Source organism: Oncorhynchus keta, unplaced genomic scaffold, assembly GCF_023373465.1.
Source record: "Oncorhynchus keta strain PuntledgeMale-10-30-2019 unplaced genomic scaffold, Oket_V2 Un_contig_23667_pilon_pilon, whole genome shotgun sequence".
In the NCBI taxonomy this organism is placed as follows: Eukaryota; Metazoa; Chordata; class Actinopteri; order Salmoniformes; family Salmonidae; genus Oncorhynchus; species Oncorhynchus keta.
Window position 1 is genome coordinate 1 of NW_026283506.1, and position 12,500 is coordinate 12,500.

The 12,500-nt window shown below is 48.4% G+C and overlaps 2 protein-coding genes across 2 annotated transcripts in view; both read left to right on the forward strand.

Annotated features, from left to right (window-relative positions):
* Positions 1-131: 131 nt before the first annotated feature.
* LOC127921811 (probable E3 ubiquitin-protein ligase HERC1) lies at positions 132-11,960 on the forward strand (the record flags this gene model as incomplete). Its single annotated transcript, XM_052505405.1, has 5 exons — positions 132-414; positions 2,195-2,393; positions 3,145-3,311; positions 6,494-6,616; positions 11,822-11,960. Coding segments are annotated over 5 exons (861 nt in total), but the record flags the coding sequence as incomplete, so codon positions are not given.
* LOC127921813 (probable E3 ubiquitin-protein ligase HERC1) overlaps positions 11,929-12,500 on the forward strand; it is a 14,439-nt gene continuing 13,867 nt past the window's right edge. The window contains exon 1 of the mRNA XM_052505407.1: positions 11,929-12,062. Within this exon, the coding sequence (XP_052361367.1) occupies positions 12,016-12,062 (47 nt within the window). The 5' untranslated portion in view covers positions 11,929-12,015. The remainder of the gene's footprint in view (positions 12,063-12,500) is intronic.

Here is a 12,500-nt window from a genome sequence, read left to right on the forward strand (position 1 = left end):
CTCAGTCAAGGTGTCTGCTAATGGCCCACTCTGTAATAGGTCCAGGCTCAGTCAAGGTGTCTGCTAATGGCCCACTCTGTAATAGGTCCAGGTTCAATCAAAGTGTCTGCTATTGGCCCACTCTGTAATAGGTCCAGGCTCAGCCGGAGCCTGCTCCCAGTGGACACAATGCAGATCTGAACGCCGGGTCCACCGCTAGTGGCGCAGCGCCCTCGCCCGTGTGCCAGGAGGAAGTTGAGATGAGGGCGGCACTGCAGTTCCTGATGCGTCACATGGTCAAGCGGGCCGTGATGAGGTCACCCATCAAGCGGGCGTTAGGATTGGCCGATTTGGAGAGAGCTCAGGCCATGATCTATAAATTGGTGGTCAGCGGGCTGCTGGACGAACACTGCAGTGGGGGCAAGTCCAGACCTGGTGAGTAACACTGAGGGAAATAACATGTTGTTTGTTAGGGAAGGCTTTTCCATCTCTGGCCCAGTCCTGGGGCCTTCCTGGGGCCTTCCTGGGGCCCTCCTGGGGCCTTCCTGAGGTTTTCCTGGGGTCTTCCTGGGGCCTTCCTGGGGTTTTCCTGGGGTCTTCCTGGGGTTTTCCTGGGGCCTTCCTGGGGTTTTCCTGGGGCCCTCCTGTGCCTTCCTGGGGTCTTCCTGGGGCCCTCCTGGGTCCTTCCTGGGGCCCTCATGGGGTCTTACTGGGGTCTAAACATATATTGATGTGGTTGACAACACATCCAGGATTACAAGCTAGCTGGCTACTTACCTTGAAGGCTTCTCAGACGATCTGATGTTGTAACGTGTCAAGAAATTTAAAGAGAAAAAAAACTCTGTAGTAACTCTGTTCTAACTCTGTAACTCTGTTCTAACTCTGTACTAACTCTGTTCTAACTCTGTACTAACTCTGTTCTAACTCTGTTCTAACTCTGTTCTAACTCTGTACTAACTCTGTTCTAACTCTGTTCTAACTCTGTTCTAACTCTGTTCTAACTCTGTTCTAACTCTGTACTAACTCTGTTCTAACTCTGTTCTAACTCTGTTCTAACTCTGATCTATCTCTGTTCTAACTCTGTAACTCTGTTCTAACTCTGTACTAACTCTGTACTAACTCTGTTCTAACTCTGTAATAACTCTGTTCTAACTCTGTACTAACTCTGTACTAACTCTGTTCTAACTCTGTTCTAACTCTGTTCTAACTCTGTTCTAACTCTGTACTAACTCTGTTCTAACTCTGTTCTAACTCTGTTCTAACTCTGTACTAACTCTGTTCTAACTCTGTTCTAACTCTGTTCTAACTCTGTTCTAACTCTGATCTATCTCTGTTCTAACTCTGTAACTCTGTTCTAACTCTGTACTAACTCTGTACTAACTCTGTTCTAACTCTGTACTAACTCTGTTCTAACTCTGTTCTAACTCTGTACTAACTCTGTACTAACTCTGTTCTAACTCTGTAACTCTGTTCTAACTCTGTTCTAACTCTGTTCTAACTCTGTACTAACTCTGTTCTAACTCTGTACTAACTCTGTACTAACTCTGTTCTAACTCTGTTCTAACTCTACTTACTCTGTACTAACTCTGTTCTAACTCTGTTCTAACTCTACTTACTCTGTACTAACTCTGTTCTAACTCTACTTACTCTGTACTAACTCTGTTCTAACTCTGTATTAACTCTACTTACTCTGTACTAACTCTGTACTAACTCTGTTCTAACTCTGTACTAACTCTACTTACTCTGTACTAACTCTGTTCTAACTCTACTTACTCTGTACTAACTCTGTTCTAACTCTGTTCTAACTCTGTACTAACTCTGTACTAACTCTGTTCTAACTCTGTTCTAACTCTGTACTAACTCTGTACTAACTCTGTACTAACTCTACTTACTCTGTACTAACTCTGTTCTAACTCTGTTCTAACTCTGTTCTAACTCTACTTACTCTGTACTAACTCTGTTCTAACTCTACTTACTCTGTTCTAACTCTGTACTAACTCTGTTCTAACTCTACTTACTCTGTTCTAACTCTGTACTAACTCTGGTCTAACTCTGTTCTAACTCTGTACTAACTGTACTAACTCTGTTCTAACTCTACTTACTCTGTTCTAACTCTGTACTAACCCTGTAACTCTGTTCTAATCTAACCCTGTAACTCTGTACTAAGTGTGTAACTCTGTACTAAGTGTGTGTGGTCTCTCTCCCGGTGTGTTAGCTGACCCAGAGTGTGAGGAGGGTGTGCAGGGAGAGCAGCAGGCCCAGACCCCCATCACCACCAGCCCCTCTGCCTCCAGCACCACCTCCTTCATGAGCTCCTCTCTGGAGGACACGACCACAGCCACTACACCTGTTACTGACACAGAGACTGTCCCTGCCTCAGAGTCCCCTGGGGTCATGCCTCTTAGCCTGCTCAGGTAAATATTTTTATTTTATTTTTTATTTATCCGTTATTTTACCAGGTAAGTTGACTGAGAACATGTTCTCATTTGCAGCAACGACCTGGGGAATAGTTACAGGAGGGGGATTAATGAGCCAATTGTAAACTGGGGATTATTAGGTGACCGTGATGGTTTGAGGGTCAGATTGGGAATTCAGCCAGGACACTGGGGTTAACACCCCTACTCTTACGATAAGTGCCATGGGATCTTTAATGACCTCAGAGAGTCAGGACACTGGGGTTAACACCCCTACTCTTACGATAAGTGCCATGGGATCTTTAATGACCTCAGAGAGTCAGGACACTGGGGTTAACACCCCTACTCTTACGATAAGTGCCATGGGATCTTTAATGACCTCAGAGAGTCAGGACACTGGGGTTAACACCCCTACTCTTACGATAAGTGCCATGGGATCTTTAATGACCTCAGAGAGTCAGGACACCAGGGTTAACACCCCTACTCTTATGATAAGTGCCATGGGATCTTTAATGACCTCAGAGTGTCAGGACACCCGTTTAACGTCCCGTCCGAAAGACGGCACCCTACACAGGGCAGTGTCCCCAATCACTGCCCTGGGGCATTGGGATATGTTTTAGAACCTCTACATATACACACATACACACACACACACACACACACACACACACACACACACACACACACACACACACACACACACACACACACACTGTGGATACCTTTTAAAGTCAATGTCTCGTCTTCACAGGCAAATGTTCTCAAGCTACCCAACCACCACTCTGCTGCCAACGCGTCGTGCCCAGACGCCCCCGGTGTCTTCTCTCCCCACGTCTCCCTCTGATGAGGTGGGTCGGAGACAGAGCCTCTCCTCCCCTGAGACCCAGACCTCCAGACCAGCCAACAGGACCGGGACATGTATGTACTACACACACACACACACATAGACACACACACACGTACACACACACACACACACACACACACACACACACACACACACACACACACACACACACACACACACACACACACACACACACACACACACACACACACACACACACACACACACGTAGACACACACACACACACGTACACACACACACACACGTAGACACACACACACACACACACACACACACACACGTAGACACACACACACACACACACACACACACACACACACACACACACACACACACACATATAGACACAGAGCCTCTCCTCCCCTGAGACCCAGACCTCCAGACCATGGTATCTTCCTGTTGGTCTCTGTATGTGATGGTATCTTCCTGTTGGTCTCTGTATGTGATGGTATCTTCCTGTTTGTCTCTGTATGTGATGGTAACTTCCTGTTTGTCTCTGTATGTGATGGTAACTTCCTGTTTGTCTCTGTATGTGATGGTAACTTCCTGTTTGTCTCTGTATGTGATGGTATCTTCCTGTTTGTCTCTGTATGTGATGGTAACTTCCTGTTTGTCTCTGTATGTGATGGTAACTTCCTGTTTGTCTCTGTATGTGATGGTAACTTCCTGTTTGTCTCTGTATGTGATGGTAACTTCCTGTTTGTCTCTGTATGTGATGGTAACTTCCTGTTTGTCTCTGTATGTGATGGTAACTTCCTGTTGGTCTCTGTATGTGATGGTAACATCCTGTTTGTCTCTGTATGTGATGGTAACATCCTGTTTGTCTCTGTATGTGATGGTAACTTCCTGTTTGTCTCTGTATGTGATGGTAACATCCTGTTTGTCTCTGTATGTGATGGTAACATCCTGTTTGTCTCTGTATGTGATGGTAACTTCCTGTTTGTCTCTGTATGTGATGGTAACTCCCTGTTTGTCTCTGTATGTGATGGTAACTTCCTGTTGGTCTCTGTATGTGATGGTAACTTCCTGTTTGTCTCTGTATGTGATGGTAACTTCCTGTTGGTCTCTGTATGTGATGGTAACTTCCTGTTTGTCTCTGTATGTGATGGTAACTTCCTGTTTGTCTCTGTATGTGATGGTATCTTCCTGTTTGTCTCTGTATGTGATGGTAACATCCTGTTTGTCTCTGTATGTGATGGTAACTTCCTGTTTGTCTCTGTATGTGATGGTAACATCCTGTTTGTCTCTGTATGTGATGCTAACTTCCTGTTTGTCTTTGTATGTGAGGGTAACTTCCTGTTTGTCTCTGTATGTGATGGTATCTTCCTGTTGGTCTCTGTATGTGATGGTAACTTCCTGTTTGTCTCTGTATGTGAGGGTAACTTCCTGTTTGTCTCTGTATGTGATGGTAACATCCTGTTTGTCTCTGTATGTGATGGTAACATCCTGTTTGTCTCTGTATGTGAGGGTAACATCCTGTTTGTCTCTGTATGTGAGGGTAACTTCCTGTTTGTCTCTGTATGTGATGGTAACTTCCTGTTTGTCTCTGTATGTGATGGTAACTTCCTGTTTGTCTCTGTATGTGATGGTAACATCCTGTTTGTCTCTGTATGTGAGGGTAACATCCTGTTTGTCTCTGTATGTGATGGTAACTTCCTGTTTGCCTCTGTATGTGATGGTAACTTCCTGTTTGTCTCTGTATGTGATGGTATCTTCCTGTTTGTCTCTGTATGTGATGGTAACTTCCTGTTTGTCTCTGTATGTGATGGTAACTTCCTGTTTGTCTCTGTATGTGATGGTAACTTCCTGTTTGTCTCTGTATGTGATGGTAACTTCCTGTTTGTCTCTGTATGTGATGGTAACTTCCTGTTTGTCTCTGTATGTGATGGTAACTTCCTGTTTGTCTCTGTATGTGATGGTATCTTCCTGATGTCCTCTGTATGTGATGGTAACTTCCTGTTTGCCTCTGTATGTGATGGTAACTTCCTGTTTGTCTCTGTATGTGATGGTAACTTCCTGTTTGTCTCTGTATGTGATGGTAACTTCCTGTTTGTCTCTGTATGTGATTGTAACTTCCTGTTTGTCTCTGTATGTGATGGTATCTTCCTGTTGGTCTCTGTATGTGATGGTAACTTCCTGTTTGCCTCTGTATGTGATGGTAACTTCCTGTTTGTCTCTGTATGTGATGGTAACTTCCTGTTTGCCTCTGTATGTGATGGTAACTTCCTGTTTGCCTCTGTATGTGATGGTAACTTCCTGTTTGCCTCTGTATGTGATGGTAACTTCCTGTTTGCCTCTGTATGTGATGGTAACTTCCTGTTTGTCTCTGTATGTGATGGTAACTTCCTGTTTGTCTCTGTATGTGATGGTAACTTCCTGTTTGTCTCTGTATGTGATGGTAACATCCTGTTTGTCTCTGTATGTGATGGTAACATCCTGTTTGTCTCTGTATGTGATGTAACTTCCTGTTTGTCTCTGTATGGTAACTTCCTGTTTGTCTCTGTATGTGATGGTAACATCCTGTTTGTCTCTGTATGTGATGGTAACTTCCTGTTTGTCTCTGTATGTGATGGTAACTTCCTGTTTGTCTCTGTATGTGATGGTAACTTCCTGTTTGTCTCTGTATGTGATGGTAACTTCCTGTTTGTCTCTGTATGTGATGGTAACTTCCTGTTTGTCTCTGTATGTGATGGTAACTTCCCTGTTTGTCTCTGTATGTGACTTCCTGGTAACTTCCTGTTTGTCTCTGTATGTGATGGTAACTTCCTGTTTGTCTCTGTATGTGATGGTAACTTCCTGTTTGTCTCTGTATGTGATGGTGATGGTAACTTCCTGTTTGTCTCTGTATGTGATGGTAACATCCTGTTTGTCTCTGTATGTGATGGTTTTTCCTGTTTGTCTCTGTATGTGATGGTAACATCCTGTTTGTCTCTGTATGTGATGGTAACTTCCTGTTTGTCTCTGTATGTGATGGTAACTTCCTGTTTGTCTCTGTATGTGATGGTAACTTCCTGTTTGTCTCTGTATGTGATGGTAACTTCCTGTTTGTCTCTGTATGTGATGGTACACTGTATGTGATGGTTCCTGTTTGCCTCTGTATGTGATGGTAACTTCCTGTTTGTCTCTGTATGTGATGGTAACTTCCTGTTTGTCTCTGTATGTGATGGTAACTTCCTGTTTGTCTCTGTTTGTGATGGTAACATCCTGTCCTCTAATTATTGTCCTCTCCAGCCCTGTCGGACCCCATCAGCAGACTGTCCACCTCCCCTCCCCCCCCGGCCATCGCTGTGCCCCTCCTGGAGATGGGCTTCTCTCTGAGGCAGATCACCAAGGCTCTGGAGGCTACAGGGACAGGTACAGACTATACATTACCTCATACCAAGACTACAGGTACAGACTTCACTATACACTACCTCATACCAAGACTACAGGTAAAGACTTCACTATACACTACCTCATACCAAGACTACAGGTACAGACTATACATTACCTCATACCAAGACTACAGGTACAGACTATACATTACCTCATACCAAGACTACAGGTACAGACTTCACTATACACTACCTCATACCAAGACTATACATAGTGCCAACTGTAATGTCTGGTGGAGGAGGAATAATGGTCTGGGGCTGTTTTTTCATGGTTCGGACTAGGCTCCTCAGTTCCAGTGAAGGGGAATCTTAACGCTACAGCATACAATGACATTCTAGACGATTCTGTGCTTCCAACTCTGTGGCAACAGTTTGCTGAAGTCCCTTTCCTGTTTCAGCATGATAGTGCCCCCGTGCACAAAGCGAGGTCCATACATAGTTTATCGAGATCGGTGTGGAAGAACTTGACTGGCCTGCACAGAGCACTGACCTCAACCCCATCGAACACCTTTGGCATGAATTGGAACGCAGACTGCGAACCAGGCCTAATCGCCCAACATCCGTGCCCCGATCTCACTAATGCTCTTGTGGCTGAATGGAAGCAAGTCCCCTCAGCAATGTTCCAACATCTAGTGGAAATCCTTCCCAGGAGAGTGGAGGCTGTTATAGCAGCAATGTTCCAACATCTAGTGGAAAGCCTTCCCAGAAGAGTGGAGGCTGTTATAGCAGCAATGTTCCAACATCTAGTGGAAAGCCTTCCCAGGAGAGTGGAGGCTGTTATAGCAGCAATGTTCCAACATCTAGTGGAAAGCCTTCCCAGGAGAGTGGAGGCTGTTATAGCAGCAATGTTCCAACATCTAGTGGAAAGCCTTCCCAGGAGAGTGGAGGCTGTTATAGCAGCAATGTTCCAACATCTAGTGGAAAGCCTTCCCAGGAGAGTGGAGGCTGTTATAGCAGCAATGTTCCAACATCTAGTGGAAAGCCTTCCCAGGAGAGTGGAGGCTGTTATAGCAGCAATGTTCCTACATCTAGTGGAAAGCCTTCCCAGGAGAGCAAGAGGCTGTTATAGCAGCAATGTTCCAACATCTAGTGGAAAGCCTTCCCAGAAGAGTGGAGGCTGTTATAGCAGCAATGTTCCAACATCTAGTGGAAAGCCTTCCCAGGAGAGTGGAGGCTGTTATAGCAGCAATGTTCCTACATCTAGTGGAAAGCCTTCCCAGAACAGTGGAGGCTGTTATAGCACCAATGTTCCAACATCTAGTGGAAAGCCTTCCCAGAAGAGTGGAGGCTGTTATAGCAGCAATGTTCCAACATCTAGTGGAAAGCCTTCCCAGAAGAGTGGAGGCTGTTATAGCACCAATGTTCCAACATCTAGTGGAAAGCCTTCCCAGGAGAGTGGAGGCTGTTATAGCAGCAATGTTCCAACATCTAGTGGAAAGCCTTCCCAGAAGAGTGGAGGCTGTTATAGCAGCAATGTTCCAACATCTAGTGGAAAGCCTTCCCAGAACAGTGGAGGCTGTTATAGCAGCAATGTTCCAACATCTAGTGGAAAGCCTTCCCAGAAGAGTGGAGGCTGTTATAGCAGCAATGTTCCAACATCTAGTGGAAAGCCTTCCCAGAACAGTGGAGGCTGTTATAGCAGCAATGTTCCAACATCTAGTGGAAAGCCTTCCCAGAAGAGTGGAGGCTGTTATAGCAGCAATGTTCCAACATCTAGTGGAAAGCCTTCCCAGAAGAGTGGAGGCTGTTATAGCACCAATGTTCCAACATCTATTGGAAAGCCTTCCCAGGAGAGTGGAGGCTGTTATAGCAGCAATGTTCCAACATCTAGTGGAAAGCCTTCCCAGAAGAGTGGAGGCTGTTATAGCAGCAATGTTCCAACATCTAGTGGAAAGCCTTCCCAGAAGAGTGGAGGCTGTTATAGCAGCAATGTTCCAACATCTAGTGGAAATCCTTCCCAGAAGAGTGGAGGCTGTTATAGCAGCAATGTTCCAACATCTAGTGGAAAGCCTTCCCAGCAGAGTGGAGGCTGTTATAGCAGCAATGTTCCAACATCTAGTGGAAAGCCTTCCCAGCAGAGCAAGAGGCTGTTATAGCAGCAATGTTCCAACATCTAGTGGAAAGCCTTCCCAGAAGAGTGGAGGCTGTTATAGCAGCAATGTTCCAACATCTAGTGGAAAGCCTTCCCAGCAGAGTGGAGGCTGTTATAGCAGCAATGTTCCTACATCTAGTGGAAAGCCTTCCCAGGAGAGTGGAGGCTGTTATAGCGGTAAAGGGGGAGACCAACTCTATATTAACGCCCATGATTTTGAAATGAGATGTTGGACGAGCAGGTAGTGTAGCGTACATATCACATGTTTTATCGCTGAATATGCGCGAGAACACTTACTGGTTACTGTTAGCAGCAAACATCGAGTCAGCCGTCAGTTCAGAAGGTCCAGCTTGTTTACATGTGAGTCTCCAACTTTTAGCCAATGGCCATTCAGGATACAACCACTTCTAATGGATCATCTCTCTCCCAGCCAATGGCCATTCAGGATACAACCACTTCTAATGGATCATCTCTCTCCCAGCCAATGGCCATTCAGGATACAACCACTTCTAATGGACTATCTCTCTCCCAGCCAATGGCCATTCAGGATACAACCACTTCTAATGGACCATCTCTCTCCCAGCCAATGTAACAGTGTCCAGAACGTGCCCGGAAGATCACAGCTAAATTGAACTGGTACCGATGGAGCTATCCAATTGGTGCCTTTTTAAAAACATAGATGAATCTGTTGGTACGGTGTCTTCCCTGTGTAAATAAAAGCTACAAACAAGGACCACGGTGCCGTGTGTTTGTGAGCAGACTGGTTTGAACCCGGGATGGGGACAGTGAAGAAACCTCTACTGGTACAAGGACCACGGTGCCGTGTGTTTGGGAGCAGACTGGTTTGAACCCGGGATGGGGACAGTGAAGGAACCTCTACTGGTACAAGGACCACGGTGCCGTGTGTTTGTGAGCAGACTGGTTTGAACCCGGGATGGGGACAGTGAAGGAACCTCTACTGGTACAAGGACCACGGTGCCGTGTGTTTGTGAGCAGACTGGTTTGAACCTGGGATGGGACCAGGGACACGACCAGGGACACGACCAGGGTCAAAACCAGGGACACGACCAGGGTCACGACCAGGGACACGACCGGGGTCACGACCGGGGTCACGGGGACACGACCAGGGTCACGACCAGGGTCACGACCGGGGTCACGACCGGTCACGACCAGGGTCACGACCAGGGTCACGACCAGGGACACGACCAGGGACACGACCAGGGTCACGACCAGGGTCACGACCAGGGACACGACCAGGGACACGACCAGGGACACGACCAGGGTCACGACCGGGGACACGACCGGGGGACACGACCGGGGTCACGACCGGGGGGTCACGACCGGGGACACGACCGGGGGACACGACCGGGGTCACGACCAGGGACACGACCAGGGACACGACCAGGGACACGACCAGGGTCACGACCAGGGTCACGACCAGGGACACGACCAGGGACACGACCGGGGTCACGACCGGGGACACGACCAGGGTCACGACCAGGGTCACGACCAGGGTCACGACTCAGGGACACGACCAGTGACACGACCAGGGTCACGACTAGGGACACGACCAGTGACACGACCAGGGTCACGACCGGGGACACGACCGGGACACGACCAGGGTCACGACCAGGGACACGACCAGGGACACGACCAGGGACACGACCAGGGTCACGACCAGGGACACGACCAGGGACACGACCAGGGACACGACCAGGGTCACGACCAGGGTCACGACCAGGGACACGACCAGGGTCACGACCAGGGACACGACCAGGGACACGACCAGGGTCACGACCAGGGACACGACCAGGGACACGACCAGGGTCACGACCAGGGACACGACCAGGGTCACGACCAGGGACACGACCAGGGTCACGACCAGGGTCACGACCAGGGACACGACCAGGGACACGACCAGGGACACGACCAGTGACACGACCAGGGACACGACCAGGGACACGACCAGGTCACGACCAGGGTCACGACCAGGGACACGACCAGGGACACGACCAGGGACACGACCAGTGACACGACCAGGGACACGACCAGGGACACGACCAGGGTCACGACCAGGGTCGACCAGGGACACGACCAGGGACACGACCAGGGACACGACCAGGGACACGACCGGGGTCACGACCGGGGACACGACCGGGGACACGACCGGGGACACGACCAGGGACACGACCGGGGGTCACGACCAGGGACACGACCATGGACACGACCAGGGACACGACCAGGGTCACGACCAGGGTCACGACCAGGGTCACGACCAGGGACACGACCAGGGTCACGACCAGGCACACGACCAGGGTCACGACTGTCCTGCGCCCACAGAGCAATTGGGGTTTAAGTGCGTTGCTCAAGGGCACAGTGACAGATTTCTGTTTTCACCTTTTCGGCTCAGGAATTCAAACCAGCGACTTTTCAGTTACTGGCCCAACAGTATGTCACCAGTTCCTACCCCCCTCCCGTTAGCACCAACAGTATGTCATCAGTTCCCCCTCCCCGTTAGCACCAACAGTATGTCATCAGTTCCTCTCCTCCTCCTCCTGTTAGCACCAACAGTATGTCATCAGTTCCTACCCCCCTCCCCGTTAGCACCAACAGTATGTCATCAGTTCCTCTCCCCCCCCCTCCCCGTTAGCACCAACAGTATGTCATCAGTTCCTCTCCTCCTCCCCCCCCTCCCCGTTAGCACCAACAGTATGGCATCAGTTCCTCCCCCTCCCCGTTAGCACCAACAGTATGTCATCAGTTCCTCTCCTCCCCCCCCTCCCCGTTAGCACCAACAGTATGTCATCAGTTCCTCTCCTCCCCCTCCCGTTAGCACCAACAGTATGTCATCAGTTCCTCCCCCCTCCCCGTTAGCACCAACAGTATGTCATCAGTTCCTCTCCCCCCCCCCCTCCCCGTTAGCACCAACAGTATGTCATCAGTTCCTCCCCCTCCCCGTTAGCACCAACAGTATGTCATCAGTTCCTCTCCCCCCCCCTCCCCGTTAGCACCAACAGTATGTCATCAGTTCCTCCCCCCCTCCCCGTTAGCACCAACAGTATGTCATCAGTTCCTCCCCCCTCCCCCCCACAGGTACTCGTGGCGAGGCTGATGCCCAGAACATCACGGTACTGGCTATGTGGATGATAGAACACCCCGGAACAGAGGAGGACGAGGGATGACAGTCACTCTAGAGGACAGGGGTCAGACAGCTCCTCGTGCCCAGGGGCCACAGCCTCGGGAGGGGTAAGAGTCTGGAGAGGAGCTACCTACACTCCCCTGGAGATATGCCCAACGCCGACTCCGCAGACATGGAGGAGGGCTTCAGCGAGAGGTACAGTAACTGAAGCTGTTGTAGAGGACAGCCCCTCGGGGTCAGATATGCCTGTCTCCAGTCTTCTGTTTACACATAGTGTGTGCTGAGTAGTACTCCCTGACGAAGGCCATGCAGCCGGAGGGTTTTAAACTCTGTTTCCATTGAACATGCCATACAAGATAAAGGCATTTTAATGAATTATATGAAGAGTGACTTGGTCCTCTGGTCTTTTTGGTGCTTAGTAGCACTTGGATAAAACTGCTGTAGATTCAGTATTCAACGACAACATGCAGTACAGTGTATACATTATATATACAGTACAGTATATATGTATTACAGTATATATATATATGTATGTATTACAGTACAGTATATATGTATTACAGTATATATATATATGTATGTATTACAGTATAGTATATATATATATTATGTATTACAGTACAGTATATATAT